The 15,955-nt window shown below is 41.7% G+C and overlaps 1 protein-coding gene across 1 annotated transcript in view; it reads left to right on the top strand.

The window, feature by feature from the left end:
- The window catches only part of Syne2 (spectrin repeat containing nuclear envelope protein 2), a 305,981-nt gene that overhangs the window by 94,618 nt on the left and 195,408 nt on the right, over nucleotides 1-15,955 (top strand). Inside the window, exons 14-22 of the mRNA XM_055595536.1 lie at nucleotides 530-692; nucleotides 2,468-2,546; nucleotides 2,987-3,174; nucleotides 4,042-4,206; nucleotides 5,683-5,805; nucleotides 8,029-8,184; nucleotides 12,089-12,247; nucleotides 12,542-12,715; nucleotides 15,000-15,134. Of these exons, the coding sequence (XP_055451511.1) occupies nucleotides 530-692; nucleotides 2,468-2,546; nucleotides 2,987-3,174; nucleotides 4,042-4,206; nucleotides 5,683-5,805; nucleotides 8,029-8,184; nucleotides 12,089-12,247; nucleotides 12,542-12,715; nucleotides 15,000-15,134 (1,342 nt within the window). The remainder of the gene's footprint in view (nucleotides 1-529; nucleotides 693-2,467; nucleotides 2,547-2,986; nucleotides 3,175-4,041; nucleotides 4,207-5,682; nucleotides 5,806-8,028; nucleotides 8,185-12,088; nucleotides 12,248-12,541; nucleotides 12,716-14,999; nucleotides 15,135-15,955) is intronic.

Genomic DNA, 15,955 nt, shown 5'->3' with positions numbered 1-15,955 from the left:
GACAGACAGAGACAGACAGACGCATACACCCCCCACACACATCAACATCAGCAACATAAAAGCTTTAAAAACACGTTATTGGTCTAGAAGTCATTTAACTGGAGGTCATCCGCACCATCCTCTATCTTCTCTTTACTCTTAAGTCGCTTATTGCAATGACAAGAAAAGGCTAGCCTTTCTTATGATGAAAGTGTCTTCATGTGTAAGCTTTAAAAAATTGTAGCTGTATCAAATTACATAGACGTTTTTAAACTCTGAGATGTTTTGTTCCTTAAGGGTATTCCTACAGGATTTCTCAATAAGGGAGTAATTTCTTCGGAGAGTGTTCTGTTACATTTTTACCTTAGAAATGGTTGCTCTGTATCCTACACCCTCTCTTGAGGATACAGTGTGCTTCATTGAGGATACATTGGGTTCCATGTGCTTGAAGAGAAAAATTAAATCACGGTTTTTTTTTTTTTTTTTTTTTTTTTTAATGCCAAACAGATTTCTGATACTCGGTCAATTCTAAAACCTGCTTGTTTTTCAGAATCAACAACATTTTGGGTAGCAAATTCATCCCGCTGCTGGAGTTTCACGATTCCAGGTGCTCAGTTCTTGCTCTGCTAGATGAAGCGAAGGCAAAGTTGGACGCTTGGAACATGGCGTATGGGAACAAGGAGTCCGTGGAAGTCCTGCTGGAAGACTGGCGTGTGAGCTGCTGCAGTCTGGGCCTGGGCATCGGCTCCGCTTGTTCTGGATTAGCTTGGGAATTCTTCTCATCTAGGCTTGGGTTTTTGTTGCTAGGGGTCATTAGCTTCGGTTTTTCTGCAGAAAAAACATCAGTGGTGGTCAAGTAGCAGGTAGACGAAAGAGTAAGAAAGCAAGGGTTGCTGGGTTCAAGATGGAGTTAGGCGGTTTTGGCTTCCTGTGGTCTTGTGTTTTTCTCCACTACGAGTCTTTTCTTTCACTCCCATTTTTTTTTTCATGATTATTTTTCTTCTTCGGTTTATGCTTTCATTCAACAGTTAACTTTTCTTTGAAAACTTTGGTCTTAGCCTTTCAAGTTTTATTTAAAAAAAAAAAAAGATAATTTAAATTACGTTGATTTGTTGGTGGCTGAGGCTGTGTGCCACAGGTGCGCATGGAGGTCAGATGACAGACACCCTGTGGGAATCAGTTCTCTTCTTATGTCATGTGGGTCCCAGGGAGTGAACTCTGACCTTCAGGCTTGGTGGCAAGTGCCTTTGTGCACTGTGGAGCCATCTTGCTGCCCTTAGCCCAAGTTTGAATAGAAAATGGCCTAGATGCTTCAGAGAAAACCATGTTTAAGTGTAGGTGTGTCCATATAGAAATTCAAATGGAAGCACCACAAGAACATCCTTGTTACTGTTAGCTTTTAACCTTCCTTTTTTTTTTCTTTCCTTTACTTTTGGGGATGGAAGGTGAGGGGTCTTGAAAAATCCAGAATTGTAAGTTTTAGATGAAAATGGAAAAGAATGATGAAGACATATTTATAATTCATTATTTAAATACTGGGTGCTCCCAAATTGGAGGCAGCATTCTGTACTGGGCTAGGTTTTATTTATATATAACATACATAGAATAATGATATATATAATTTTTTGTCTTTTCTGAAGTTTTGGGGGCTTTATTGTTGTTGTTTTTGTTTTTTTGTTTTGTTTTGTTTTGTTTTTAGAGACAGGCTGGCCTTGAACTCACAGCAATCTGTCAGTTTCTGCCTCCCTGAGAACTGGTATTAAAAGCATAGGCCCCCAAGCCCAGCAAGTTTTCTGTTTTGGGGGGGCTTTTGTTTGTTCATTTGTATTTTTGAGATAAAGTCTTATGTAGCAAGGTTGGTCTCAAACTGATTACAATAGTATGCCACCGTGCCCGCTTTGGATGTATGTTTTTCTATTTCATTAATCACAGTAGTTTGCTGGTAAAAAAAAAACAAAAACAAAAACAAAAACAAGCATTTAGTAAACAGTGAGTTTAGAGTCAGCTCCAAGTTAGCTCCGTGTTTTTCCATAGCTGACTTAGGTAGTGGTAGTTTCATAGCCATTTCTGGGCAGGTGGGGGATAGCTCCTGAAAAAGTAACCTAATGTAGCTAATGAAGACTTATTAATATGAATAAAACCTCTGAGACAAAAGCCGTTGATACAGCTAAACCATGTTACTGAAGCAGGTGAAGTAGAAGATTCTAGATTTGCTCTGAGTGGCGGGTTCCCCTTTTCCCAGCAAAGTGAAGTCACATGACCATGCTAAGCTAACTCTGCAGTGACAGCTCTGTGTCACCATGCATTCACATCTAAATCGAAGCCACCCTTCACGAGCTGCTTCTTTCATTTCTGCTACGGCAGTGTTGGCATTAGCATACTCAAAAATTTTTGTTAATTCTGCTCCTTACTGACATTATATGCCAGCAGCTGGGCTGCTTGGTACATTTTCAGAAGTAAAACCGTCATTATTTATTCCTCTCCGCAGGAATTTATTGAAGAGAAAAAGTTCCTCACTCAACTTGATACTTCTTTTCGAAAGTGTGAAGAAATGTGTAAGAGTTTGGGTAAAGTATCCTAGTTGCTTTTTAATGGGATGGCCATCATTTCAAGATGACATTTGTTTTACTTTAATGGTTTGGAAATTAACTTTTCTCCCCACAAGATTTATTTATTTTATGTGTATGAGTGCTCTATCTGCATGTACACCTGCATGCCAGAAGAGGGCGACAGATCTCTTCATAGATGGTTGTGAGCCACCATATGGTTGCTGGAAATTGAACTTAGGACCTCTGGAAGAGCAGTCAGTGCTCCTCACCTCTGAGCCATCTCTCCACAGCCCAGAAATTAACTTTTTTTTAAAAATGTATGCTTTTCTTGGAAAATTTTTTCTTTTCCTTTTCATATTGTTTGGGAACATGCTCATTTATCAGATCATGCGAAGAGTTTTCTTAATATTACTCATAAATAAAAGTTTTTTAAGACTTATTTTGTTTTGCTGATGTAGCTGGAGAATGTGAGAGTATTAAGGAGGAGTATGGGACGTTGGGAAAGGTCGTTCACACGTACATAGAGCGCATACATGACACGAAGGCCACGCTGCAAAGAGTCCTGGCGTGTTGGGCAACTTACGAGGAGGACCTTCCTCTACTGAAGGCTTCTTTTGAGGTGACAAAGAAGGAAGAGATTAAAGAGGTATTGGAAATCAACAGCACTGTCCCGGTTTTATGTTTTATTTTTAGAGATCGGCTATGTAGATCAGGCTGGCTTTGGACCTCAGGATCCACCTGCCTCAGCCCCTGGAGTTCTGGGATTTAAGGCGTGCGTTACCATGCCCGGCTAGATTTACTTTTTTGTTTGTTTGGAGGCCCATTTTTACTCCTAAGGTAAGTGTCTACAAAGGAGTGAACGTATATCTGCTAGAAAGTCCTTCAAGGTCTTGGGAAGATTTTTTACTAATGTAATTGTCAGTATTTTCTTCACATTGTTTGTTTGTAGACACGTACATTTACATAAATAGTAGAGCTTCAAACCTCTGCTGAGATGCCCTGGGCTGCCAGGGATCTTGCAAGAGACTGTTTAGTCTTGAAGGACGCTTGGTAGCATCTGTCACTTAGACACTGTGCCGCTTTTAAGTTGTTGGACTAGATGACTTAAATAATTCTTGGCCTTGGGACTAAATGAAACCGGTACCAAGACAGTATGGCTTCCACTGAAACCAGCACCAAAGCAGACATATTCTCTATTGAAATCAGTACCAAGGCGGTGTGGCCTCTATTGATCCAGTGAGTCTGGGAACCTCTGTTAGTTCATCAGGCACTTAGACAGATGGACCAGGCACTTCTGAAGAGTCTGGGGTCAGGATCAGGACAGTCCCGGGCACCTGCCAGGCAGGTGTGAGGCAACGAGCTGGGAAGTTCCCTAAGAGGGAAGGAAGTCAGTGTCTCCGCAAAAGCCTTCACACTCAGTCTTGCTGAGAATGCTCCTCGGGAGAGATGTAGGATGGAAATTAGAAATACAAATACATCGTTAAACATTCCTGTTGCTTTATATGTTATGTAGGTTCCCTTTGAGACCCTCTCCCAGTGGAATGCAAAATACACTTCTCTCAACGAGGCGGGGAGTTTCCTCGTTGAAGTCAGCAGTGGCGACGTTGGTTCGTCCGTTTCTAAAGAACTGAGAAGGCTGAATAAAAGGTGGCGAAAGTTCATCACAAAAACTCCACTCGTAAGTTCTTGCTTCTGGTAACAGCTTTCTGGGCCTATAACCCACCTATGTCTGCAGTTCGGTCATGAATGCAAATTGGCGATTAACAGATTCACAGTTGTGCAGCCATCGACACAGTCAGGCTTTTTTTGGAGTATGTGGTATCTGTGCATACTTCCTCATGCATGTAGGTGTGTGTGTGGTATACGTGTGTGTGTGTGGGTGTGTGACCTGCTGCCCACATTACTTTTGAGACAAGCTCTCTCACTGAACTGGAGCTCACCAGTTGGCTAGCCTAACTTGCAGCAAGCCCCGAAACCCCGTCTGTCACCCCTCAGCACTGGGATTGCAAATGCACACCACTCTACTTGGCTTTCCTATGGGGGCTGGGGACCTGAACTCGGGTTCCCACGCTTGCTGGGCTGCCAGTTTTGGAACACTGTCATCGTTTCACAAAGATGACCGGCGCCTGTAGCTTCCGTCACTGTTTCTTCTCCAACCTCCCAGCCCCAGGTGACCACCAGTCCACTTCCTTTGTCTATAGATTTGCTGTCTGGGGCTTTTCCTACAAATAGAATTGTATGTGCTGCCTGGAGAGGCTTAGTGCCTTTGGCGCAAAGCTTTGAAGGCTCATAGGTTCATGAGCCTTCATATGTGCTATGCAGCTGCTCTTCATTCCTTTTCGTGGGAGAGTAGAAGCCTGTTGTATGAATATGCCAGGTCTTAGTTGCTTATCCATCACGTGATGACACTTTGGCTCTTTCCGCTGTGTGTGGCCACTGTAGTTATGTAGGTATTTTAATTTCTTTGGGTACCTACATATTGAAGAATATTTTAATATTTGAGCCTTTTCTAAGATATGCCTGAGTTCCTTTACCAAAAATATAAGCAATGTTTTACCAATCCAGTCTCATCAAGAGTCTAATTATTTGTCTTTATGTTAATATTTATCATAAAGCATAATATTTACAATAATTTAATATTTATATAAACATTTATATAAATATTTAAAAATATTTATAATAAAATTTTTTGAATTACTCTTTTACTTGTTCATAACAATTTTTTAGATTTTTGTTGTTGTTTTAGAGACAAGGTTTCTCTGTGTAGCCTTGGCTGTCCTGGACTTGCTTTGTAGACAAGTCTGGCCTCAAACTCAACAATGATCCTCCTGCCTCTGCCTCCTTGAGTCCTGGGATTAAAGGCTGCACTACTCTGCCTGGCTTTCTTAGATATGTTTAGTAGACAATTTTTGTGTGTTTGTGATGAACTCTCTACATAGCTGAGAATAGCTTTGCGCACCTGGTTCTCCTGCTGGGATTACAAGTGTGCACACCCCACCCACCCCCCAGGCATAAATACACATTTCACAACACTGTTGGTGAATTATATACCCTAAAAGTATATTTAACTATTTTTACACTTAGTATTTTTGACATATATATTATCAAAGAAATAGAAACATGAGCACGAAACTTATAAATCTAATCTTAATAGGAACTGAAAGCGCCACTTATGAAAATTCAGAATCAGGCCCCTGGGGACAGTTCTGGAAGAGTTCTGTCTATGGAATCAGCTATGTCAGCAGAACCTGGTGAAAATCATGGTGAGGACATAAAGGTAAGGTGGGTATAATTTGGACACGCTCACAGGAATGATACAGCTTCGCTGCTTTTTTCTTAGGAGAGGGCCGGTTGGGACAATGGGAAGTGTCTGCCTTGCTAGATAACAGTCACGGCACTGTTGTTGATTAAGGAAACGCTGTAGTGGGTCCACTCTGTGCTTCTGTGCTAATAATAGCAGACAGGACTCATGCGTGGTGCCAATCAAGTTTCTAATTTTCCTGGAGAACTTCTGATTAGTGGTTGGAAATTCTCCACCAGGTGTGTCCAACCTGCTGGCAGCGACAAAGTTTATGTTCAAGCAAATGGGAGTGGAGTTACACAAACAAACAAACAAACAAATACAAAAAGGCAAGACAATGTAATGTAACAATTTTGTGTTGGGCCGTCCCATAGTTCTCTTCAGCCACATGCAGCCCGTGGGCCACAGGTTAGACATAGTTGGCAACTTGTAAGCTTGGCTGCTCACCAAGATCTCTTTTGTGTTGCCTACTTCCTGTGGGAAGGAAGAAAGTATAGCTAATATTCCTGTTGCGATGGACAGTTTGGAGGACAGATTGTAAGACCATGGAAAGGGAACACAAACTAAAGTAAAATCATACACGTGTAGCTGTAACACCCACAGCTGTACCCCAAAACCAGCCAGATCACCTTATGTAAGTGATTTTGGCTGCCTTTAGCTAGCTGGCAGAAGGAATGCTGATGTTCTCGATAATAAGACTAGCTAATGGGCGGAGAGATGGAGAGATGGCGTCGGGGTTAAGAGTGTTGGCTATTCTTGCATGCAAAGGATCCAGGTTCAGTTCCCAGCACCACCTGATGGTTCGCAACTCTCTGTAACTCCAGTTCCAAGGGGTCAATACTCTCTTCTGATTTTTGAAGGCACCAAGCACACACAAGGTGTACAAACATACATACGGGCAAATTCTGATACACAGAAAATAAAAAGTTATTTAAAAAAATTTTTTTTTAAAAAAAAGAAAGAATGCCTGATGGACAAAGAGCACGATGATGCCCTGACTTGTCTGGCATGCAGGAGACTAGGGTTTGTCTGTACCACAGCATGGAAAAAAAAAAAAAGAATGTAATCAAAGAAAATCTGGAAGGATTGTAATTTATGTGATATACATTAAAATGGTCTCCATACCCTTAAAATGTTTAGATATATGCTTGTGTGTGTGTGTTGGGCCAGGTCCTCTCTGTGTAACCCTGGCTAGCCTTGAACTCACTGAGCAGGCCAGGCTAGTGTCAAACTCAGAGAGATCCTGAGTTCTGGGATTAAAGGCAGGTGCCACCGCACCTAGCCAAAACCAACTTTGAAACTGTGGCTTGTGCGAAGCTATACGACATCAGCCTATAGAATGAGAGACTGTTATGAAATTTCGTCTAAGCCTCCCTCATTATTTTAAAACTATGTATCTATGTGTGTATGTATGTGTGACAGACCTTTGCTGCGTAGCCCAGGCTGACCTCAAACTCATAGCAATCCTTTTGCCCTAGCCTCTCGAGTGCTAGGATTACAGACGTGTATTGCCGTACCTAGTGTATCCATTCCTACTTTTTTTTTTTTTTTTCTTTTGAGACATGGCATTCCTATATAATCCAGGTTGCCTTTGACCTTACAATCCTATTTCTGAATGCTGGACGACTGAATGCTAGGATTAGAGGCGTGTGACGCCATGCCTGGCTCTGAATTTCTTTTTTGATGATACTGTATAAGTCCTGTTAGTCTTTGTTTATGAGTTTTAGACACGTTTATTCAGATTAGTTTTCTAAAGCTTCAGTGTTCCTTATAAAATGGGACGATATCGTCTGGCTGACAGAGATGACGTAATTAAAATGGCAGGCATGATCGAGCTCCTTGTTTGTAAAGTGATGCATGCTTTCATACGCTCAGTGTCCAAACCAGGTCTTAACGTCACAAACACGCACTTGTGTGCAGACCAAACATACCACAGTGGCTCTAATGCAGAGCCTCTAGCTCTGCTGTCTGAGTCTGTGTAAGGATGTCTGCCCGGTGACGCTCACACAGGGGCAGAATACCTTATACATTTCTGATCCATTAGGAATGAGTACCTAATGTGTTTCTCTGTCCCTGTCGTTAAGCAAGCACTGTGTAACTTGCTGTGAAATTCACACTCTTTAAGACCGTGATATGATTTTAAACAACGTTTCCGTACCGCAATGATAGCTTCCTGAGTGATAGTTTTGGGTGTTGTAGGCTCTGGGAAAGCCAGCCGGACAACTGAAAGTGAACGAAGAGGTTGAGAGGCTCATCAAACAGGTGAAAACATGGGAGGCTGAAACCAAATCCGTCCTGGATCTCCATCGCCGCCGTCGAGCTGATGCGGATGGCTCACTGGTGGACACCTTGCAGGTATGACTGTGAATAAGTTTCAGAAGGCGCGTTCGTGGTTGGAAACCTGACGTGGGCCTGAGTTTTAAGACAAACAACGTTAGAGTAAAGACTAAGGAGCCTGCCTTTAATTCCCCTTCTTGAGGAAGTTTAAAACGGCTCTGATTCCAATCACCGATTCCTCTTCAGGGAAGGTGCTTGGAACGCCAAGGTTTTGACTGGTTTTCCTGCCCGTAGCATGGGGATTGATGAGGGCACTGAGTCTCTGGTGGCTCACCACAGTGGGGACAAGAATTACATAAGCTGTGCCTTCACCGTTTTTTCCTGTCTCACTGGTGGAGAGGCGACTGTCGTGTTTGAGCTCCTTTCTGCACTCATTTTCAAGAAGCTGATGCAGGTGAGAGGCCATGAGGCACAGGCGTGTCTCGCTATGACCTAGGATAACTGAGGATTTTTACTGAGCTCAAGCACAGCCCTGACACCGGTGGAGTGTGCCATAGCTGTGCTATGGTGGGAAGCTCGAAGAATAAAGGAGCGCTTGGGTAGTTTTCTACATCTGTATTGCTGGAGAGGTCTATAGCTCAGCGTGTGATATCTTCACTGTTTGTGACAGTGATAACTTTAATAGTTTGAAAACAGTATTCTTACAAAGTAACATGTAGCATTTAAAGAACTGTCTTTATCTTAGCTTTTTTTTTTTCTTTTTCCTAAATTCATTGTTTGAAAATTTAGGTAATCTGCAATCTGTTTCAGCGAAAGAAAGGAAATAGGTATCGAATATTAAACAGATTTTTAAAGCATAGTTTTAAGTTAAAAAAAATTACACTAGTTTACGTCATGGGGGGTGGGGCATGCTGCATTGTGCATGTGGAGGTCAGAGGGTAACCTGCAGGAACTGGTTCTCTTCTTAAACCGTGGCGTCCAGGGATTAAACTCAGACCATCAGGCATGGTGGCAAGCCTTATCCACCGAGCCATCTTGCTGGCCTTAGAGTATGATTTTTTTTTCCCATTTCAAATTATTTTACATTAAAAAAAAAAACAATAGCAATGATCCTTCTTATAAACAGTAAGAATATAATCAAGTTGTCATCACTTAAGTCACTGGAGAGTTCAGTAAACTCTGTCCTGTCAAAATAGTAGATCATAGATGATTTTAACATAGTAAAATATATTTATTAATGGACTTTAATATATATGATATATATGTTAATATAGATAATATATTAAATATATTTTATGATATATTTATATAGTTCATATATGATGTTTAATTACATATATATTTATTATATTGTTGTGTATATTTTGTATAAATATTATATTTATATATTAGTTATATTATATAGCATTTATATAAATATAAAATTTATATAATGTCTATTTTATATAATTATATATAAAATATATCATGTATAATTTAATATATACGATCTGTATCTATTATTTTATGATCTATATATCATATGATCATATATATATATAATATGTGGGAGTTGGGTGAGGCAGAACTCAGGTAGTCAGGCTGGCCTCACATGCCTGAACTCCTAATCCCTCCTGACTACACCTCACGGCTGTAAGGAATATGGGGTACACCACCATGCCTGGCCAGAAGCTGCATTTTCAGTGTAGGAAGGCCTGTACATGGTTATGGGCGCTCTGCTTGTGTTTTAAAACCAGAGCTGTGCTTTCATAGCTTATACTTCTATTTCCACAGGAAAATGTCTGTGAGCAGAGAAAGAGAACTTACTGGGTGGCTTGGCCCTGCACTGTACTCAGTTTCTGGCACAGACACATAAATACTTTAAAAGTCAGTGTCCAGTGAGGGATCAGGTGACAGCTGAGCGGGTAGGCTGGAGAGAGGGCCCTTTTCCTCACGCGCTACGCCTTTCTATGATAGGCGCTTCTTTGTGACTTGTACATAATTAAAAAGAGAAACAAGTCAGAATTAGAAGCGAACGTTCTAATTTCGTAAAAATAAAATCCCCACCGTCCTGCTACACGAAAAACAGTCCAAGCGGCCTGCGTGTCCAGACTGACATCTGATTTACCACACCCATCCAGCCTGTTCTTGAGGTGCAATTAACTTTCTTATGCAATCTTGAAAGCTAGAAAGTCATTATTTACATGGAAGATCGATTATCTTTTATATGCTTATTAAATATGTAACTGTATTATACACTTTTTATGTCAGAGTTTTATTTGGAGTTTACCTTTTTTGGGGGGGAGTGTGTGTGTGTGTGTGTTACTGGGGATTGGACCTACGGCCTTGAACATCCTAGGCCGGCACCTGCTACAAATTCCCAGCCCTTTTCATACTTTTTAGCATTAAGAACGCATCTCACTACGTTTTGCAGACTGGCCTTGAAGTCACTCTGTAACCAGGCAGGCCGTGACTTGGTGACCTCCTACCTCTCCTTGTTTGGCTGGGATTGCAGCCCCCAGGCTGGGCCTTTCCGGATTTTCTTAATGAATTACATAAGCTCTCTGAACTGTGATCTATTTTCACTTCTGTGGCAAATGTTTTCACTGAATCATTGACCTTTTAGTAGCTGGTTTTACAGAGGAAGCACATATATTTTTGTAGTCGTATCTTTCTCTACCTGTACTCCTAAATACAGACTGCATCCAGGACGCAGGCTGGTTTTCTTGAAGAACCTGTTCTTCATCAAGGCCTCATATTTTACATATCACCTTTTGATCCATCTGGAACTTACTTTTGTGTGTTTTAAAACAGTTCTTAAAAGATTACTTCAGTAGTCATTTTCTCCAGTAACATTTATTGAATTCCCTTCAAGTTTGACTAAGAATAATTTTATTTTTAAAAGTTGCTATTCTCCTGATTTAGTTTCTTTTTATTGGCATTGCATTAGCTCGTTTTTATTTTATTGGAATGCTTATAAAGAGTATTCTTTGAAAGATCTTGTCAGAATCTGATTGTGTTAATATAATATTTCAAAAATTTAAGATTTATTCTTTAAAGACTTATTTATTCTTTTTTTTTTTTTTTTTTTTTTTTTTTGAGATAGTATATACAGTCCTGGCTGTCCTGGAACTTACCATGTAAACCATGCTGGTCTCAAATTCACAGAGATCTTCCTGCCTTTGTCTCCCAAATGCTGGGGTTATAGTCATGTACCACTACACCTAGCAAGATTTGTGTGTGTGTCTGCGTGTGTCTGTGTGTGTATCTGGGGGGTTGAGCACACACCTGTGATGACAGAAACGAGGGTATCGTCCTCTGAGGCTGGAGTTGCAGGCAGTTGTTAGCCATTTGATGTGGATATAATATAGGGAACCAAACTCAGGTCCTCTTCAAGAGCAGCAAGTGCTCTTTACGTCAGCGCCAATTCTCCAACCCTCATTCATTTATATTTTGAGGTAAGGTCATTTATATTCCAGGTTGGCCTCGAACTTGCTGTGGGCCAAGGATGACCTTGAACTTCTGATTCCGCCTTTATCTGCCCATGGCCGGGATTACGTCTGTGCTCCATCGCACCTGATTTTACATGGTGTTCTTTGTGGATGGGACTTAGCTTCCTGCATAGGAAGCAAGCACTATTCCAACTGAACCACATCCCAGCCCAAAAAGGTGTTCTCAAGGGCTGGTGAGATGGCTCAGAGGTTAAGAGCACTGGCTGTTCTTCCAGAGGTCCCGAGTTCAATTCCCAGCAACCACATGGTGGTTCACAGCCATCTATAATGGGATCTGGTGCTCTCTTCTGGCAGGCATTCAGGCATAGATGCAGATTTAATACTGTATAAATAATAAATCTTTAGAAAATGTGTTTTTAAGGAGAATATTTTTTTAGAGTACAAGTTTGCCTCATTCTTGATAAACAATTTCTATTTTCCAGTTTCCTGATATATGTTAGCGTGTGACTTAGAATCTGAATATTTACTGCGATCTCTGACTTGTTTTGTAGCATCTTGTTGCTAAAGGCTCTATGTATGAAGAACTCCTGGCCAGAACCAAAGATGGTTTACAGATGGATGTTCAAAGTGCTTCGAATTTGGAGTCCTTCCAAAACGTCCTCAGAGCTGGCCTTCAGGCAAAGATCCAGGAAGCTGAGGAAGGAGTCCAGGTGTCCAGTTAATGTCTTATTTAATGAATTTATTGCCAAGAACCAAGTGTTGATGGGTGGGCCAACAGAAAGGTCTGGCCTGAATCTTGGAAATATTTTGTGAAATATTAATTTTACATTATGTTTTATTTTTTTTATAATTTAAAGCATATTCAATTGCACATTTCTATACCTGATTGTAAAATATAAAAAAAAATATTAGAAACTTTGGAATTTAGTCAGAAGTCAGCCCAGCTGTTAAATTGAGAAGGTTTTTTTTTTTTTTTTTCCTCTCCCTCTCTTTTTCCTTTGCAGATCACCATGGTAGAATTGTCCACAGTGTTGAAGAACTTGACTGATCAATCACAGGAGCTAGACATGAAGCTAAAGGTGGAGGAGGCAGGAAAGGAGCTTGAGTCCTACATCGCTCGAGCTGAGCAGTTACTTGGGCAGAGAGAGCGCCCTGGTGGACTCATTTCAAAGTACAAGGTGGGAAATCTGTTTGAATGGGGAGCAGTCACGCATGGTGATTGGTGTGGAGATGTTTCCTTCACCCAGTGACATACAAGGTGACTGCAGCTTGCAGAAGTTTCCCAGTGTTGGAGCTTGTTCCCCTGACAGTATTAAAAATAAGTATTCAGGTGGCGACCAGTGTGCACAGCATGGCTGAGTCCAAGATTGAGAAGTTAGTTTCTCTGGCTTTCTTTCTTTCTTTCTTTCTTTCTTTCTTTCTTTCTTTCTTTCTTTCTTTCTTTCTTTCTTTCTTTCTTTCTTTCTTTCTTTTCATTTTTTACTTGCAGAATGAGCTTATTAATTCAGTACAGCCCAAGTACCAGATTTGCTGAGGCCCTAAATGGAAAAAAAAAAAAAAAAAGGCACACAGAGGCGCTTTGTTATTTTAAAAATCTGTGAATGTAAAAGAATACTATTATTAAATTCTTTTGAGACGCTTCTCATAGACATACACTTATCTGTAACCAAAGATCCAATAGTATTGTTTTATGTAGAATTTGCAGGGTTTTGGTTGTTGTGGGGTTCTATTCATTCATTCATTCATTCATTCATTCATTCATTTATTTATTGGTGTGTATTTGTATGTGTATATAGTATGCATAATAGTAGGTTTTATGGTAGTATTTTCATGATGCAGATATTTTTCTCAGGCCCTTCTCAGTCTCATTGATCTTTTCTCTTCTCAATTAGCCTCCCGAATGTGTCTCTGTGTCTGTGTGTGTATATGTGTGTGTGTAAGAGAGAGTGAGGGAGAGAGAGAGCCTGGACAACTTGCGAGTGGCTCACTCCTGGAGCCTTAGAACCAAGGAGGCTGAGGCTGAAGAGGCAGGAGTTGTCAGTCATCTTTCGCCACCCAGCAGTTGGAGGCCAGCCTTAGCTGCATGAGCTTCTACTTCAGAGAAGCAAGGGCTTAAGTGGTCAGTTCGTTGCTAAGGTAGATTTCAGAAGAGTCTAATGTGGCCTTGTAAAGGAGAAAAGAAATTGGCTGGAGATATGGCTCTGTGGTCAGGAGTACCGGTTTTTGCAGCAGACCTGGGTTTCGTTGCCAGGAGCCACAGTAGCAGCTTATAACTGCTTGTAATTCCTGTTTCGGAGTATCCAACACCCTCCTGTGGCTTCCACAGGTGCCCGCATGCACACGGACACATACAGACAAGCAGACAGACAAACCTATGCATAAAGAAAATTAACAAAGAAACGAGGAAAAAAAAAGTTGAGGTTCCTTGGTAAAGGGAAAACATCAGCTTTTGTCCTGTTTTCCTCTCCTGGCTGCCTTCCTTTTGGAATTCGAGGCCAGGGATTCTCTGTTTTGGACTGGGGCATATAGTGAAGATCCATTTTCACCACAGAAGCAAGACCGTGCCCCGTTGGGTACTCTTCTGACACCCTGTGTTCCGTCGTCGATGTGAAAGCAGCAGGCACTTATACAAACATTAGTGTTTTTCACTTAACAAGAAGCCCCCTGGGAGGGGCCCTGGGGTTGATTCCGTATTGTGTTGTGCCTACAGTTGGCGCTCAATAAATGTGGATTGTGTGAGTGAATGAATCTCTGCCCTGTTTCATTGCCTTCTCCAGAACTTTTTCTTCTCCTGTGGATTTTCAGCCCTTCTCAAGAACTTCCCAACCTATTTTTCTTTCTCCCATTCACTGGTTTCCTAAGCCAGGTTCCTGCTGTCAGGGGAGCACGCCAGGGGAGGAGCAACGACACAGGTCCAGCAAGTCTGTCCCAGCTGTTTACTGCAGCTCTTTCCCAGGGATGGGATTGTCTGTGGGCTAGCCTTGGGCAAGACTTTAAGTTGATGATGAGGCAATGGTGCCTCCTGGCAACACACAGAATTAAATATCTGCCACATAAATCCAACAGTAAATGTTTGCCTTATTGTATGCTAGCTTTTCAGGTTGAATATCAAGCAGGTAAAGACCTTTCCATCAAATGTATTTTGTATACTCTTTGAAAAAAACTCAAGATACAAAAAAAATAGGTCATCAGCTTCAACTTATCACAAAATGCCTCTTGTAAATATTCACATCGTCACCATTACCTTCCCCTTCTGGTTCTCCCTGCTGAAGGCATACCAGATCATCTCAAAGGATCTGGCAGGCAGTTACCTTGTTTGTTTGTTTGTTTGTTTGTTTTCCAGAGCTGAGGACCGAACCCAGGGCCTTGGGCTTACTAGGCAAGCGCTCTACCACTGAGCTAAATCCCCAACCCCCAGGATCTGGCTATATAATCAGATTTTCATGATTCTTTTTTTTCCAGGAAGCTTTGGAAATTTTTAACACCAATAGCCTGGCCAAGTATCTGCAGGCTATTGGAGAACTGAGGCGTAATGTCCCAGGTGATGCGAAGCTGCTCCTGGAAGAACGGAGGCGGGATGCGTGTGCCCAGTGGGAGGTGAGAGCCGCGTGGGCCTTGGGCTGGCGGCTCTGGTGCTGGGCCTGTTCGTCATTAGCGCTGGTCCGTGACTTAGAGTAGAGGGGCTGGTCCCAGGCTCGGCCTCAACTGGTGTCTGCCTCCGGCAGTGATAATGCATTATGGATCTGAGGGCAACTAGAGGAAGAGGAAGAGAGCATACATTGGCGCTTTCTCTGCCTCTCCACAAGGTCTTCAGCAGCAGCCACTCTTTTCCAGCACGGGAAACTCATGACTCCCTCTTTCCTGGGCTCCACAGAAGCCTCCAGCCCAGGGCTGGGAGCAGCTTTCTCCTGTTGCTTTTCTCTAGATTGCCCTTCCCTTCTTAGTTTGACTGGGCCGGACTCTTGTGCCTTAGAGCCATTTACTATCCCCAGAATGAAGAGTTGAGCATCTTTCCAATTCCCTGGTTGGCTCCTGACTGAGATAATGCGGGACATGTGTGTCCATGGCGTCAGACAGGAAGAGGGTTCAGTGGACATAAAGCTGTGACCCCAGGCAGGCTGTAAACTTTTAGGATCCTCACTGGTAAGGTGGGGGTAACACAGTTTAATTGGCAGGATTGTTACAAAGATTTGGATATGCTCAATAAATGACAATTGTATTATGTCTAACCAGTAGAGTCAGCTCTCCGTATCTTTGGCTTCTGTGTCTATGCAGTCAACCGTGAGTTTGAAAATATTTGAAAAAAAAAAAAAAAGACTTGCCTACTCTGAGGGTGTACAGCCTATTTTCCCCATCCATGATTCACTACACAATACAGCATAGCAGGTGTTTGCATAGCATTTTCATTGCATTAAGCA

This window comes from Psammomys obesus, unplaced genomic scaffold, assembly GCF_907164565.1.
Source record: "Psammomys obesus unplaced genomic scaffold, mPsaObe1.curated_primary_1811, whole genome shotgun sequence".
NCBI classification, from domain to species: domain Eukaryota; kingdom Metazoa; phylum Chordata; class Mammalia; order Rodentia; family Muridae; genus Psammomys; species Psammomys obesus.
The sequence above is the reverse complement of the archived record's forward strand: the minus strand, read 5'-3'. Positions and strand labels throughout refer to the sequence as shown.